At 34.0% G+C, this 13,932-nt stretch overlaps 1 protein-coding gene across 17 annotated transcripts in view; it reads right to left on the reverse strand.

The window, feature by feature from the left end:
- MYCBP2 (MYC binding protein 2) overlaps positions 1–13,932 on the reverse strand; it is a 286,735-nt gene that overhangs the window by 200,879 nt on the left and 71,924 nt on the right. For all 17 annotated transcript variants that reach the window (XM_043580959.1, XM_043580920.1, XM_043580876.1 and 14 more), the window contains exons 11-15: positions 13,442–13,518; positions 12,143–12,347; positions 10,509–10,673; positions 8,071–8,229; positions 2,487–2,691 (exon numbers count right to left, since the gene is read on the reverse strand). In XM_043580959.1, coding sequence (XP_043436894.1) covers positions 2,487–2,691; positions 8,071–8,229; positions 10,509–10,673; positions 12,143–12,347; positions 13,442–13,518 — 811 coding nt within the window. The remainder of the gene's footprint in view (positions 1–2,486; positions 2,692–8,070; positions 8,230–10,508; positions 10,674–12,142; positions 12,348–13,441; positions 13,519–13,932) is intronic.

Genomic DNA, 13,932 nt, shown 5'->3' on the forward strand with positions numbered 1-13,932 from the left:
ATAAATAGACGGAATAACAAAAAACAAGATTTAGGGGTGCCAGGGTAGTTCAGCCAGTTAAATGTCTAACTCTTGGTTTCGGCTCAGGTCATCATCTCACGGTTTGTGAGTCGAGCCCTAGGTCAGGCTTTGTGCTGACAGTATGGAGCCTGCTTGGGATTCTCGCTCTCTCCCTTTCTCTCTGCCTCTCTCCTACTCTCACATGCTCTTTCTCTCTCTCTCTCAAAATAAATAAATAAAGTTAAAAAAAAAAAAAAACAAACCCAAGAGTTTATTAAGCTCCTCATGGGTATAACTGGTATCTTCCTACAGAAAATACAAATGGATTCTGCTATCTTCAAAACCACTATTAACAAATATTTTTAAAAGTTATCACAATTAGTAAAGCACCAGTTTACTATTAAATGGTCTGGATGAGTTAGTTGGTTACCAAACAACACTATTCTCCATCAACTAACTTAAGGAATGTGTGGATAGCCATCAATAAGTGAACCCAGCTTGCCAGCTTCATACATTACGTCTCCTTTTCCCTCCCTTCTTTATATGCCATCATCTCTCATTCTCTCCTCTTACTGTGTCCAATTACCTTTGTCTTTTTTGTCTTTTTTCTTATCAGTTGTGAACTAAGTGTATGACATTTGATTACCACACAAGGAAGACTAGAACACTCCCAGAAGTTGGCTACAGGGTCAGTGAACAACTAACTTCTTAGTCACATATTTCATAGATGTAGAAGTCATAGCTTTCATGTTATTTGTTGGACTGGAACTGAAAACCTTTAGACGGCTTCACTAAGCCTGTGGTTATCCAGATTTGTGGTGGTACAAGAGAAAGGATCTACCTGGCAGCAGTTTTGAAAGACACAGCCCTGTGAAACTCCTGGGTTTAAAATGCAAGCAGTACCGACATTTTGGAGGATCACTAACCATTGGAGTAAAAACTGATGAAACAGTATGCCCTACAGAATTGTCTGTGGGAACTGTTTCAAAGATAATGTGGCATTCTAAATTTATTCTAAGATATACAGTCACAATTTTATAATAATTTGAAGTCATTTTTAATGGTGCAGAGTGTCCTGGCATATAGTCCTATAGTGATTTTATTTCATTTATTCATTTCTGCCTCATTAATAAAGAAACTATTGTATTTGGTTAGGTACTGTCCATTTAGGTCTATAAATTATTGGAAACTGATAGTAAATCTCTGGGGAAAAGCACATAAAGAATAATAACTAATTTCAGGAAAGATCAGAGAATTCAGAAATTCATTTATGATACTTATCAACAGCTCATGTTCAGAGATTGGGGACACTTGATTTTAATGGAAATAGCTTGGGAAAGATGCAGGAGGACACATTTCAACTCCAATACTATTTAAAAAAAAATCATAGACTCTTTCTGTATCCAAATTATATTAAAAATAAACAATTAGAGACTTAAATATAGCAAACAGAGCCAAACATATAGCTTTGTAGAAGAAACAGTATTCTTTGATAGAGAGCCAAAATGTTCTTACATATGCTGAGAATGCCAAAAAAAATTTATAGTTAAAAAATCATAATCATTACAACAGCCTAAAATAAAGGCTTGTTATATGTGATTTATTTTCCTATGTTAGGCCAAGTACAAATCTAGAAATACACTCATAGTAGATGCAGACATTATGTGGGAGGAAGTATCTGACTACTTAAAGAGGTATCAGAGAGGGAGGTCAGAGATGCAGGGGTGGCTGTCCCAGCTCTGGGCTTTTCTTCACAAGATCCCCCGCCCCCACTTCCCGAAGTCTGCTAATTATCATAACTAATCTGATCTTACAAAGATCAGGTCTATCATAATACAAAGATCTATCATAATTAATTTCCTTACAAAGAATGCCCCATTATGTTATATTGGTAACAAAAATAGGACCCAAAATTCTAGGGAAAAATTGCATTCTGATTCTGCCAAATTCGCATACATATTAACTTTAAAATAATGATAATATAGGATTCTGGGGGGAAAAAAAGATCCAAAAAGAGTATAAGGGGATAAATACAAATGGGTGTAATGTAACTTAAGAAGTGACAGTTCCTAGAACACCCAAAATTGCGAACATAAATTTAATTTAAATGAAAATTATATGTCTCTAATTGAATATTTTACATGATATTTGATACTTCTATCCAGAAAACATTCATGTTCAACAAAAATGAAAAGATATATGGTATTAAAGCAGTCTTAGAAAAAGAATACAAATTAAGGCACAGCCCAAGCCTTGAAGAAACTTTTGACTTGTTTTAAATAATGGTTTAAATGAATCGAATGAAAGAAAGAAAAGCAACGTAAATGACACTGAATTAGAAACTATCATAATAGAAAACAATTACTAGAATTACACGTACATGCCAATACGCCCTCAAGAAACAACACAGAACAATTCTGAAAAGAAATGTGTTCTGCACATTTTCTACTCATAGTTTACTTTTTGAGTATGAATCATTTTCTTACCCTCCAGGGACTCTGTCTGGACGCCCACTACTGACACAACTGGCTCCATAACCTGTACAGTCTCCGCAGACAGTGCACACCATGCACTGTTCCAGCTTCCATTTATGCATGCCTGGAGGGCACATCATGGACTTCTCATCTTTCTCATCTAGTTCTTCTTCCAGGTCTTCATCCATTGCTGTTGCCATATTTTCAACGCCAAACCCTACATGACAGATCAATTTGTAACCTTTATGTAGATTATTCTCATGTCTTAAAAAACACACATCACATACACTAATCCAAATGAATATACAAAAGAATGCTCAAACAGAAAGTAACAAAAATATAATTTAATTTAGGGACCACAAATAAATGCTCTCCTCATTTCCTTTTTGCAAAAAGAGGGAAGGCAGGAACCCCTCTTAGCCGTTACTTTATGCCAATCACACTTTTAACTTTTGCTGATTTTAGTCCCTCCTTTCCATCTTCACTGCCAACACTGTCCTTCAACAGACCACAGAAAGTCTCCCAACTATGCTCTAAGCCATGTGTCCCTCCGCTCTAGAATATCCTTCCACAACTGGTAATCAGCTTCTTAAAACATATACTTGACCCTATGATTTCACAATTTATAAACCTCCAATGTTTTTCCACGGTCTTTAAAAGAACAAAACTCTTCAGCAAGATACAGTTAGTCACAACATGGCCCTTGAATTTTCTGTAACCTCATTTCTTCCATGCAAACTACATTCTGTCTGAACCTAAATTCCCTCTGCTTTCTAAACATACTATGTCCTTTCACATGCTCAGGGCCTTTGCTCATTCCTGCTCCATCTGTATCTCTCTACCTCATTTACCAGATGCCTCGCTCTACCTCATCTACCAGAGAAACTCCTCTTCAGCATTCAATAAAACTTAGCCCGGAAGTCATCTGCCATGAAAGGACTTACTACTTTTTGCAGGGAGTTAGTCACTATTTCCTCAAAGCCTGTTTATGCCTCAATTACAACTTACAGAATTGTGTTATAATTCACTCAACTGTAAAAAAATTGTTTTTAATGTTTATTTATTTTTGAGAGAGATAGAGCGCAAGCAGGGGAAAGAGCAGAGAGAGAGGCAGACAGAATCCGAAGCAGGCTCCAGGCTCTAAGCTGTCAGCACAGAGCCCAACACGGGGCTTGAACTCACAAACCATGAGATCATGACCTGAGCGGAAGTCGGACCCTAAACCGAATGAGCCACTCAGGGGCCCCTTGTTCAACTTTTTAAAGATCGGACATCTACTCCGGATGACCCAAGTGTTCCTTTATGAGAGTCAGCAAACTTTTTTGTAAAGGGCCACGCTGCAAAAAATTTAGGCTTTGTAGGCTACACAAGTCTCTGTCATGTTTTGTTTTTTTTTTTTAAATAACTCCTTATAAATGTAAAATCCATTCTTAGCTTGAAGAGTCACACAGAAATAAGCCACTGAGCAGACACAGCATCAGGTTATGGTTTGCAGACCTCTGCTCTAGGCAGTGAGGACTCTGATAATGAACTATTATAATCTAGCGAGAAAGACAGACTTTTTATCAAAATACCATACAAGAAAACTGTAAATATACAACTGTGATAGAAATGAAGAAACAAATAGTGTTACAAGAGATTGTAATAAAAGAGTAAATTTATGGGAATAAAGTATTTTTATGTTTGTTTTTCCTATTAGACTTAGATCATCAAAGACGAGGTTATGCCTTACTCATTTTATCTCTTATTCTTAGTCAACCTTACTCTCTTATCACTTGTAACAGACTCAGTATAGGTCTGTCTAATCAAGAAGTAAACTCGTAGAATATACAGCCTCTTTTAATCTCTGCCACTTCTAATCTATATACAGGCTAGGAAATTAAATAGCCAAGTACTGGACAACTACTTATAGAGTTAGAATAAAGCAACTCTGAAGGCTTGAGTGCCTGTTTTTAATAATCATGATAGCTAAAATATACTAAGCACTTACTTGCATTTGGGTCTACTTGCATTTGGGTTTACGTACTCATTTAATCATCCCAACAATGCTATAACTATTATCCCCAAATTAATCTCTAAATCCAAAGCATCCCAATCATAATACCAAGTAGAAAAACTGATTCTAATTCATATTAAAAGTAAAGGCCCCCAACATGACTATATAAAGAAAAAATTTATATAGAAAAGCAATGAAAAACTTATCACCAAAATTTAGAAATTATATACAACAAAAGAAACCTAAAATAAATGCAAAGGTTAAGCCAGTTAGTCAAAGATATGTGCAACACATGCAATATAATATATAAAAAATTCCCACAAATCAATAAGAAGGCAAGTAAAATGAGAAGTTTGAAGAGATGGTCTAACACTACTAACAATCAGGAAAAGCAAATTAAAAAAAAAAAGAAAAACAAGGGACCCAGCCACTCCACTCATAGTTATATGCCTAAAAGCATACAAATTTCACCAACATTCACTAGAATGTTCATAGAAACCTTATTCATAAAAACCAAAACTAGAAACCACCCAAATGTCCATTAATATGAAAAAAGATTCCAAAACTGTGGTATACATTCACACAACTGATTACAACAATGAAAATGAACAATCTATAAATGCTTGTAACAATATAAATGAATCTCATAAACAAAGTTGAGTGAAAAGAAACTAGACACAAAAGTTCATGTGACATAATTCTATTTATATAAAATACAAAAGTATGCAAAACTAAATTAAGCCGTTATCTAGAGAGGTAGATGGTGACTGGAGAGGAACATAAAGCGGGATTCCTTGGGTGCTGGTAATATACTATTTCTTGATTAAGGTGCCGATTACATGAATGTGTTCAGTTTGTGATAATTCATCAAGATCCTCACTTATGTGTATTTTGATGCATGTATGTTTTACTTCAATATAACAAATAAAAAAAAATTAATGAAATACAATGTCATAGTCATCAAACTGACAAAAATCAGAATGTTAATACTACCTCTAGGAGTGATGTGGAAAATCACAGTATAAATTGATACAACCTCTTTTAAGAAAAATCTAGCAAAGCTGAAATCTACAACACCAGAAATTACACTTGAGAAATCTCAGATGTTTGCTAGGAGACATGAATAAAAGAGGTTTTGAAATTATTGATAAGAATGAAAAATTAGAAATAAACACATCTATCAGCAGGAGAATGGATAAACTGTGGCATGTTAGTGGTATGGTTTATTACACAGCACTTAACATGAATCATTTAGATGTATATGTACCAACATGGACAGAGTACACAATGGTGAGACTAAATAAATAAACCTCCTAATTTGCAGAAAAATATACTTATAAAAGTATCTTACATATAAAACATGAGTATGTAACACATTTTACATGTAAAATATATAAGAACAAGTAAAAGTACAGAAATATGACAGGATCAAAGTTATGATTGTGGTTGGTCTGGAGAAAGAGGGAGTATAATAATAAATCTTGGAAGGAGAATACAGGACACTTATCTATAACTTTCTTACTGAAAAATAAGGCATGGTGCTAGATACACAATTTTTTCATATTATAATCTTATTTTCTGTACTTTTCCTTTCTTTTAAAAAAAGATACATAAAAACCCTTTATGTTCCCTATGACTATATAATCTGTATTCATTTTATGTATTACACTACTAGTCTGCTTTCTAATTCATTACTTACTAGCAGAGTAGGTATGATTTTTTACAAAGTAAAAAAAGCCTTTAACAATTTTATTTTGGTTATTATAAATTTTACAGTAATACTCTAAAACATAGGTGTAATTATATGCCAAATTTTCATAAAAGTTTCAGAATAACAGGGAAATAATTTTTTTTAGTTCAAAACTTTTATAAAACATAATCTGAAAATATATTTATATTACACATAGAAAACTAAACTGTTTCTCTCCTTTCTGCCTAGTAGGTATTATCCAAAACTATGGTTCAGTATTTCAGCAAGAAGAAAAATATTTCCATTTTGGAGTAATCCATTTCATTCCTTTCTTTTGTTCTTCCTTCCTTTTAAAAATCAATGTGCTCTAACAGACTTACTCTTTTTATTTTTTTTTTTAAATTTTTTTTTTTTAACGTTTTATTTATTTTTGGGACAGAGAGAGACAGAGCATGAACGGGGGAGGGGCAGAGAGAGAGGGAGACACAGAATCGGAAACAGGCTCCAGGCTCTGAGCCATCAGCCCAGAGCCCGACGCGGGGCTCGAACTCACGGACCGCGAGAGCGTGACCTGGCTGAAGTCGGACGCTTAACCGACTGCGCCACCCAGGCGCCCCCAGACTTACTTTTTTTAAAAACAAAAGCATTTTAAGAACACGCATATATGAATATGGTAAAAAAAAAAAAATAGTGGCCTCTTGATATTCAGATGAGTCTGCTATCAAGAAGGTCCCAAACCTGTTTATGTTAATTCATACAAATATTAACCCTCAAATATTAATCCTCAAACTCTTTTGTACTTTGAACACAGTTCAACACTTGGTTCTGATAATATGTATTTATTTCCTATTCTTCAGCCCACACCAAATTAAAAACAGAAAACCAGCAATTGGAATGAAGGGTACAGGATAGCACTGATAGCAGCTGGAAGTAAACATTGAGAGCAAGAATGAAGTAGACATAAACCATTACCAACACCAAAAAACTACAAGCATGACAAAGGATAAACTCTTCTTCCTGTCAATACCCTTTGTGTTAGGGAAAAGCATATGGTGAATAAGGTGCATCTACAATTCAGCTCTTGGTAAAGGGTCAAATATTCTTAAGATCATTTTCAGTTGTCAGGAACTGATTAAATTGCAGGTAGCATGTGCTCTTAAATAGGAAGATGATATTTGCCAGATAGACTGCTGCCAAATATGGCTAAAACTGAAAATGTGTAGGGATGCCTGGGTGGCTCAGGGTTGAGAGTCCAACTCTTGATTTTGGCTCAGGTAATGATATAGCCCTGCTTGGGTTTGAGCCCTGCATCAGGCTCTGCTGATGGAGCCTGCTTGAGATTCTCCCTCTCCCTCTCTCTGCCCTTTCCATGCTTTCTCTCTCAAAATAAGTAAACTTAAAAAAAAAAACAACTAAACTAAAAATGTGTGGTATAAAAGAAACTAATAATGAAGAGTTTGAAAAATGCGCTTTTCTAGAATAGTCACCCAAAATGCTAAATCAAAGAGGTGCTATTACATTTTATATAAAATTAAGAAAAATAGGGGAGCCTGGCTGGCTCAGTTGGAAGAGCATATGACTCTTGATCTCAGGGTCATGAGCACAAGCCCCATGTTGGGTGCAGAGATTACTTGTATTACATACATACACATATATAAAGAGACAAACAAACAAACTTAAAAAGAAAGAAAAACATTCAAGTTCATTTGCTCAAAAATTAAAAGTCTAAAGTATACTCGATTGTTTCAGTGATATAATACCAAATAAATAAGAAATTCAGTGGTTTTCCTAATTTATAAGTATGAAATTAAAGAGCCACTTGTTTCGAAGAGTAAGATTCTTTACCACACTGTTCTGAAAACCTAATGAAAAGAGGGCACAAAGTTAATATCCACATGTCCAACACCTACCTTTCCCCCCCTGGTTCATGGCACCAGTGTCTCGTCCACACTGTCCTTTATTATTTACACCAAATGTCCAAACTTCTCCATTCTTCATTAAAACACAAGTATGGGCTTTGCCCATAGCTACCTGAATTACAAAATGACCCTTCAAATCTGTTACCAAACCTGTAGGAAAGATACAAATTTGGTAAGAAACAACAATAAAACCTTTCTGAGTCTAGTAAATCATCAGTATTGTAAAAGGACCACCTCAATACAGAATTTTTTATTTCTGGGATAAAATAACCCACAAAAATGAGAAATACATGGCCAAAAGACTGGCCAGGTATCAGCAAATTAATTTTGTAGGTTTGTAAGGAAGTTTCAAAATCTTAACACATTATCATCCAGACTTCAGACAAATGCTTCTCCTGAATGTTTCCTCTAAATGTCAACACTTCTCAACAACCCTCAGAAGGGTCACTAGTTCTGAAGCTTTCCTGGTCCAAGAACAAAGGAGCTTATAAATCATGTACTTAACCTGCTTTGACTTGCCTCAGCAAAACAAAATAAAATACTTGCTGGGGAATACTGAAATAACACTGTTTCTGTAGAAACCTGTGAGATGATCCAAAGCAGCATTTTTCAATCCTTTTTAACCTACAGTGCTTTCTTCCACAATCCAATAGCTAGCTAGTTTAGCCAGCTCCTAAACCTCACTTATTCACATATAACTTTCATTGTATGTGCCATATCCAAATGCAACCCATATAAGCTTAGTATTTTTTGCATCAATTTTAAATTGACTAAAGCATTTTTAACCTTATCAAGTAATCAACGGTAAAAATCAGATTGTTGAGTATTTCCACTATATACTAAAGAGTTAAAAACTTAAGTATTTGTTTTATTTAAATTACAAAAACCATAATTCTTATATCACACTTTCGGAAAGCTGTTATTATTATTATAATATTATGTTATTATTTTCTAAGATACTACTTTCCTAAGGTGACTTTCTCTTCCACCCTATATTACTTAGGTCTTTTTAGCTCAAAAATTTCCATTTTTAGTATTTAGTATACTTGAAAAAGATATGTATATTTAGCAATATTACTTATTATTACTAATAGTACTAGCTGACATGTTTTGGCCCTTGCATGCGCTAGGCTCTGTGCTTAGCATTTCATAAGCATTATCTCCTATAATCTTACAACAACCATATGAAACAGGTACTGTCATTAGCTCCCTTTTGAAGATGAAAAAAGTGAAAGTAATCTCTGAAAAGTTAAAATATTTAAGTTAGCTATTAGCCAACTAAAAAGTGGCAGTGCCAGGATCTAGGTCCGTATCCATAACCATTAAACCACACTTATCTAATATTTAAGTTGCATAATACCCAACTGTCTCTCAGACCCTCAAAACAAATACAACATTTTGTGAATCTTTCCTGTCTTATTGCTGGGAACAGTGCCAGTAGTTTTAGGCAGGGCTAATCATGGAGCTTGGCCAGTGCAGCTCTACCTTAGCTACTACTTTGGAAAGCTTTCCCTACACTCATTTAGATGCTCACATGACATGTTCTTGGTAGTACCCTGGGGAAATGATTTTGGTAATGTAACTGATTTATCATTGATGAGTTACTTATCTCCCTATTTAGATAGTTATGGAAGGATTCTCTCTCTCCTATATTTACTTTTATATCCCCAGTTCCCAGCACAGTTGTCTTGTACATGTAGAGTCTTAAGAATTACTTGCCATGTGACTGAGTAACTGAAAAACCAAAAGTTACTGTAATGAATGGATATGTGGGGTGGGACTAGCCAAATAGAGAGTTTTATATTTATAAACTCTAATTGCAAAAATTTGTCATATTTGGTTGCTAGATTTTCTTTCTAGCCCTTAAGAAATGAGTATGATTGTGACAGCCCACTTGGCAGGATTTTATATGAGGTGAATATGTAAAGCCTGTGAACTTCTTCGTAAAAAGGAAAATAGAATAAAATTTCTGATTGGAAGTTTAAGTGATGGTCTCATGCTGGGGAAATGACGTGTTGAATATTTCTAGCAATTAATTATTAAGTTGAACTCTACTCAAGCGATATGTGAGTTGCCTTAATGTGGTAATACTTAGATCCTCAGTTGGCCTCAACTGACAGAGTGAATCAAAATTTGGGAGTGGGCTCTCGTATAGTTTAAAAGTAGTATTTAGCCTAGCTATTGCTTGCTAAAATCCTGCTGGCTAACACCGATTAAAATTTGTGCATTTATCCAGTATATATTTATTGAGAACTGACAGTGTGTCGCAGCTTGGTGGACAGGCAGGTATGGTCCGTCGCTGAAAGAAATGTGGAAAAAGTAAAGAAAATATGCTAGAACTGTTAATTTCCTAGACATATCTTTCCAATATAATGTCTAGTATTGGACTTTCTTTGTATAAAAGTGAAATGTATTTAAGTTGAACTTACTTGAACTGTCAGAGTAAATGGCATCTTTCCCAAACATGTATAGCTCTCCATCTTTAGAAATAACAGAACTACTTCCATTATTGCAGGCTGTGTACACCACAATCTTTCCTTCCATCTTAATTATCTTTTTAGGTTTGTAGGGTTTTGATTGCCGTCTGCTCTTAGCTTAAAAAATAACACAAAACAAAATTAATTTAAGACATCTATGTATAAATAAAAATATATGCATTTATGACACACTTTATTTATTTTCACAAAGGCCTGGGATTCCCAACATGTCAATTAAAATGAGTCAACCTGCAAGCCTCATATGGTTAATTAATACTTAGGCTATCACTGTCAGATCCTTTTCTTTGTTATACGTTAGAATTTCCAATGAGAAACACCAATTTCTAACAAACTTCTGGGGACCTCAATCTCTGTATTGGCTATTTACACATTATTAACACTATTCCATATATATATGTGTGTGTGTGTGTGTGTGTGTGTGTGTGTGTGTGTGTGTGTATAAACACCATTTCACCATCATATATAACTATATATGTATATAAATTCCCTTTTCTCTCAAACTCTACCTCACATGCTTTCTTATGCTAGATCCTAGAAAGTGAAATCACTTCCTCATTCGTTGAACACGTTTAAGCACCCAGTTAGTGGATGGGAAATACATATATGGAGAAAGACTAAATAAATTTAAATGTGGATGATGATCCAAGTAGCCTCTGATATCAAAAACGAAATCCCTGAAATGAGCAGAAGACAAGGAATATCAATCTTCTGTTCCTTTGGTCAATCCCAGTTCTTGATGCCTTTCAGAATAAAAACATATTGCTATGCTGGGCACAACTCTGGGACTTAAAATACCATTATACTTTTTCATATAACATGACCCATATACATGTATACAGCAACTACACTATCTCATGCTCGAAGAAAGAACAAGGTCCTCCAAATGCTAGAAGGAAACTTGGCTGTGCTCAAGTTTCTGAGATGGCAATACACGTTATGTGTTTTTTTTTCCCAAGTAACTTTTATTTACACATGATTTTTACATTAGATGTTGAATTCAAACCTAATCCTCATAAGATGCTACTCCACTGTGCTAAAACATGTAAAGTATATGGGAAGTTACAAAAAGAGAAAAATGGCACTTTGAGAAAGACTGAACAGAAATATACGAAAGATAAGAGATAAAATTGTTTTCATTGTTTAGGAATGATTTAATTACAGAGAAATAACATCAAGAATAGTGACCCATAACTAAAGCTACTACACAAGGCAACAAAAGGTTTACTTCATTCTGAAATATATATTCCTTATAAAATTTTGGGTGACCTAAGATAATATATTGTAATAAATACGTTTTTAAAAATAACACCAATGAGCAAAACAGATGAATAGCAATATATACATACAAAAAGTATATATAAAAATTTATGAAAATCAACTCTACAATGAAATCAGCAATCCCAGTTCTTTAATGAACAGTACACTATTAACCGATTATGCCACAATGTAAAATCATCTATTAATCTGGTAAGGTTAATCTGGTTAAGGCTACTGAAATTGATATACCTTATGTTAATAAATTCCACAATATTTTTACTGAATGTCCAGTTTCTTAGTCAACTTACTTGACTCTCCATCTTCTCCTTTACTAGCAGATCCTGTAAAGAATATGCTTCCATCTTCTGCAACTAAAAGGGCATGAGAACCATCATGTCCAACTGAAAAGTGTACAATCTTTGGAGATTTTGTAATTGGTAGTTCAACCCATTTTCCTGCTGAAGGACCACCTTGCTTGATTCCAAGACTCTGGTACTTGCCAGTATAATATATCTTATATATCAAAAAAAAAAAAAAAAAAAAAAAAAGAGGGAGTAAGAGAGAGACAGAGAATTATGGTGCCTTTTGGGGTACTGTCCCAGGTTTCACATGAGAGAAAAAAGACTTTCATATCTTACTAAAAAACAAAAATAACAAGAAACCAAACTGTTTTTATACTTCAGTGAGATCCATCAGTAGGAGAGAAATATACATATTTTTCTAAAGATCCAGTTCATAATAGCTTTTTCGTATCTATTCAAGGTATCTATAATCTTCCATTATAAGTCTCCCGATAGATATGAATAAAAATATACTTCACAAATATACTCTAACCTCACAAGAGGAGGAAATGGATAAAATTCTCAACTTGTTTTCCTAATGTAAAAAACCCTACATATTAACATACCATAATTGCCTAGTAATTTTAATTTTCTTTTTTTTAAATTTTATGTTTATTTTTGAGAGAGACAGACAGACAGAGCATGAGCGGGGGAGGGGCAGAGAGAGAGGGAGACACAGAATCTGAAGCAGGATCCAAGGCTCGAACTCATGAGCCATGAGATCATGACCTGGGCCAAAGTCAGATGCTTAACCGAGTAAGTCACCCAGGTTCCCCTAGTCATTGTAATTTTCAAAATTCTTGTAATTACCTCACTTTATTCTCACACCCATGAGATAAGAAAGAAGCTTCTATCTCTACAGACTGAGCTCTACAATCTGTCACTTATACTTGCTCCTACTTTCCCCAAATTGTAGTCTTTATATTTCTGAACATTTATAGAAATTTGCAATAAATGTGTTCATCAAAATAAACTCAAAATATGAATTCATTCCCACTCAAAGAATTAAAAGCTCCATAATTAAAATATCTGTAAAAATGTAGTATTTTATAAAGTTTTATACTCTTGTATCTCACAATTTTCTTTTATACTATTTCAACATGAATAAAATTTCACCATATTAAAAAAACATGAAATAATTTAAAATCAAAATTTCAATTATGTTTAAACATGTGGTCTATGTAAATAAACTAATCAACTGATTATACCAATTGGTTATCTCATAAAACACAGGATGTTCATTTTTAATACTAAAGAGTAATTTACCTTTCCATTTGCTGTTTTCATTAGTGCAAACTCTCGCCCTGCACCAAGAATTGCTGACTCCTCATCAAATCCTGTGCCTGATAATACAAGACTCATAAATATTACTATATTTTAATATGAACAACGTAAATCATAATTTTGCACTATTTTGAGTTATTGAAACGTCAACTCAGTACCATTCAAAAACAAGGATGACGATAAACTTGTTGAATCACTATGAAACTAATGTAACATTGTGTGTCAACTACACTTCAATTAAAAAAAAGAAAAAACAAGGATGACAAAATATGCCATATTCCTGACTTAAAAAAAAATTAACAGTATGTACAGTACTCCAAGGAAAGATAAAATTACCATAAATTTTTAACTTGTTCCAAACTAGTGCCAAATTAATCTTTTAAACATAAAAAAATGTTTAAAACCAATGTCAGCAATATTTCTTGAATTAATGAATTAAGAAATTTTTACTGAGCATTATTATTAGGTAGTAG

This window comes from Prionailurus bengalensis, chromosome A1, assembly GCF_016509475.1.
Source record: "Prionailurus bengalensis isolate Pbe53 chromosome A1, Fcat_Pben_1.1_paternal_pri, whole genome shotgun sequence".
Classification (NCBI taxonomy): domain Eukaryota; kingdom Metazoa; phylum Chordata; class Mammalia; order Carnivora; family Felidae; genus Prionailurus; species Prionailurus bengalensis.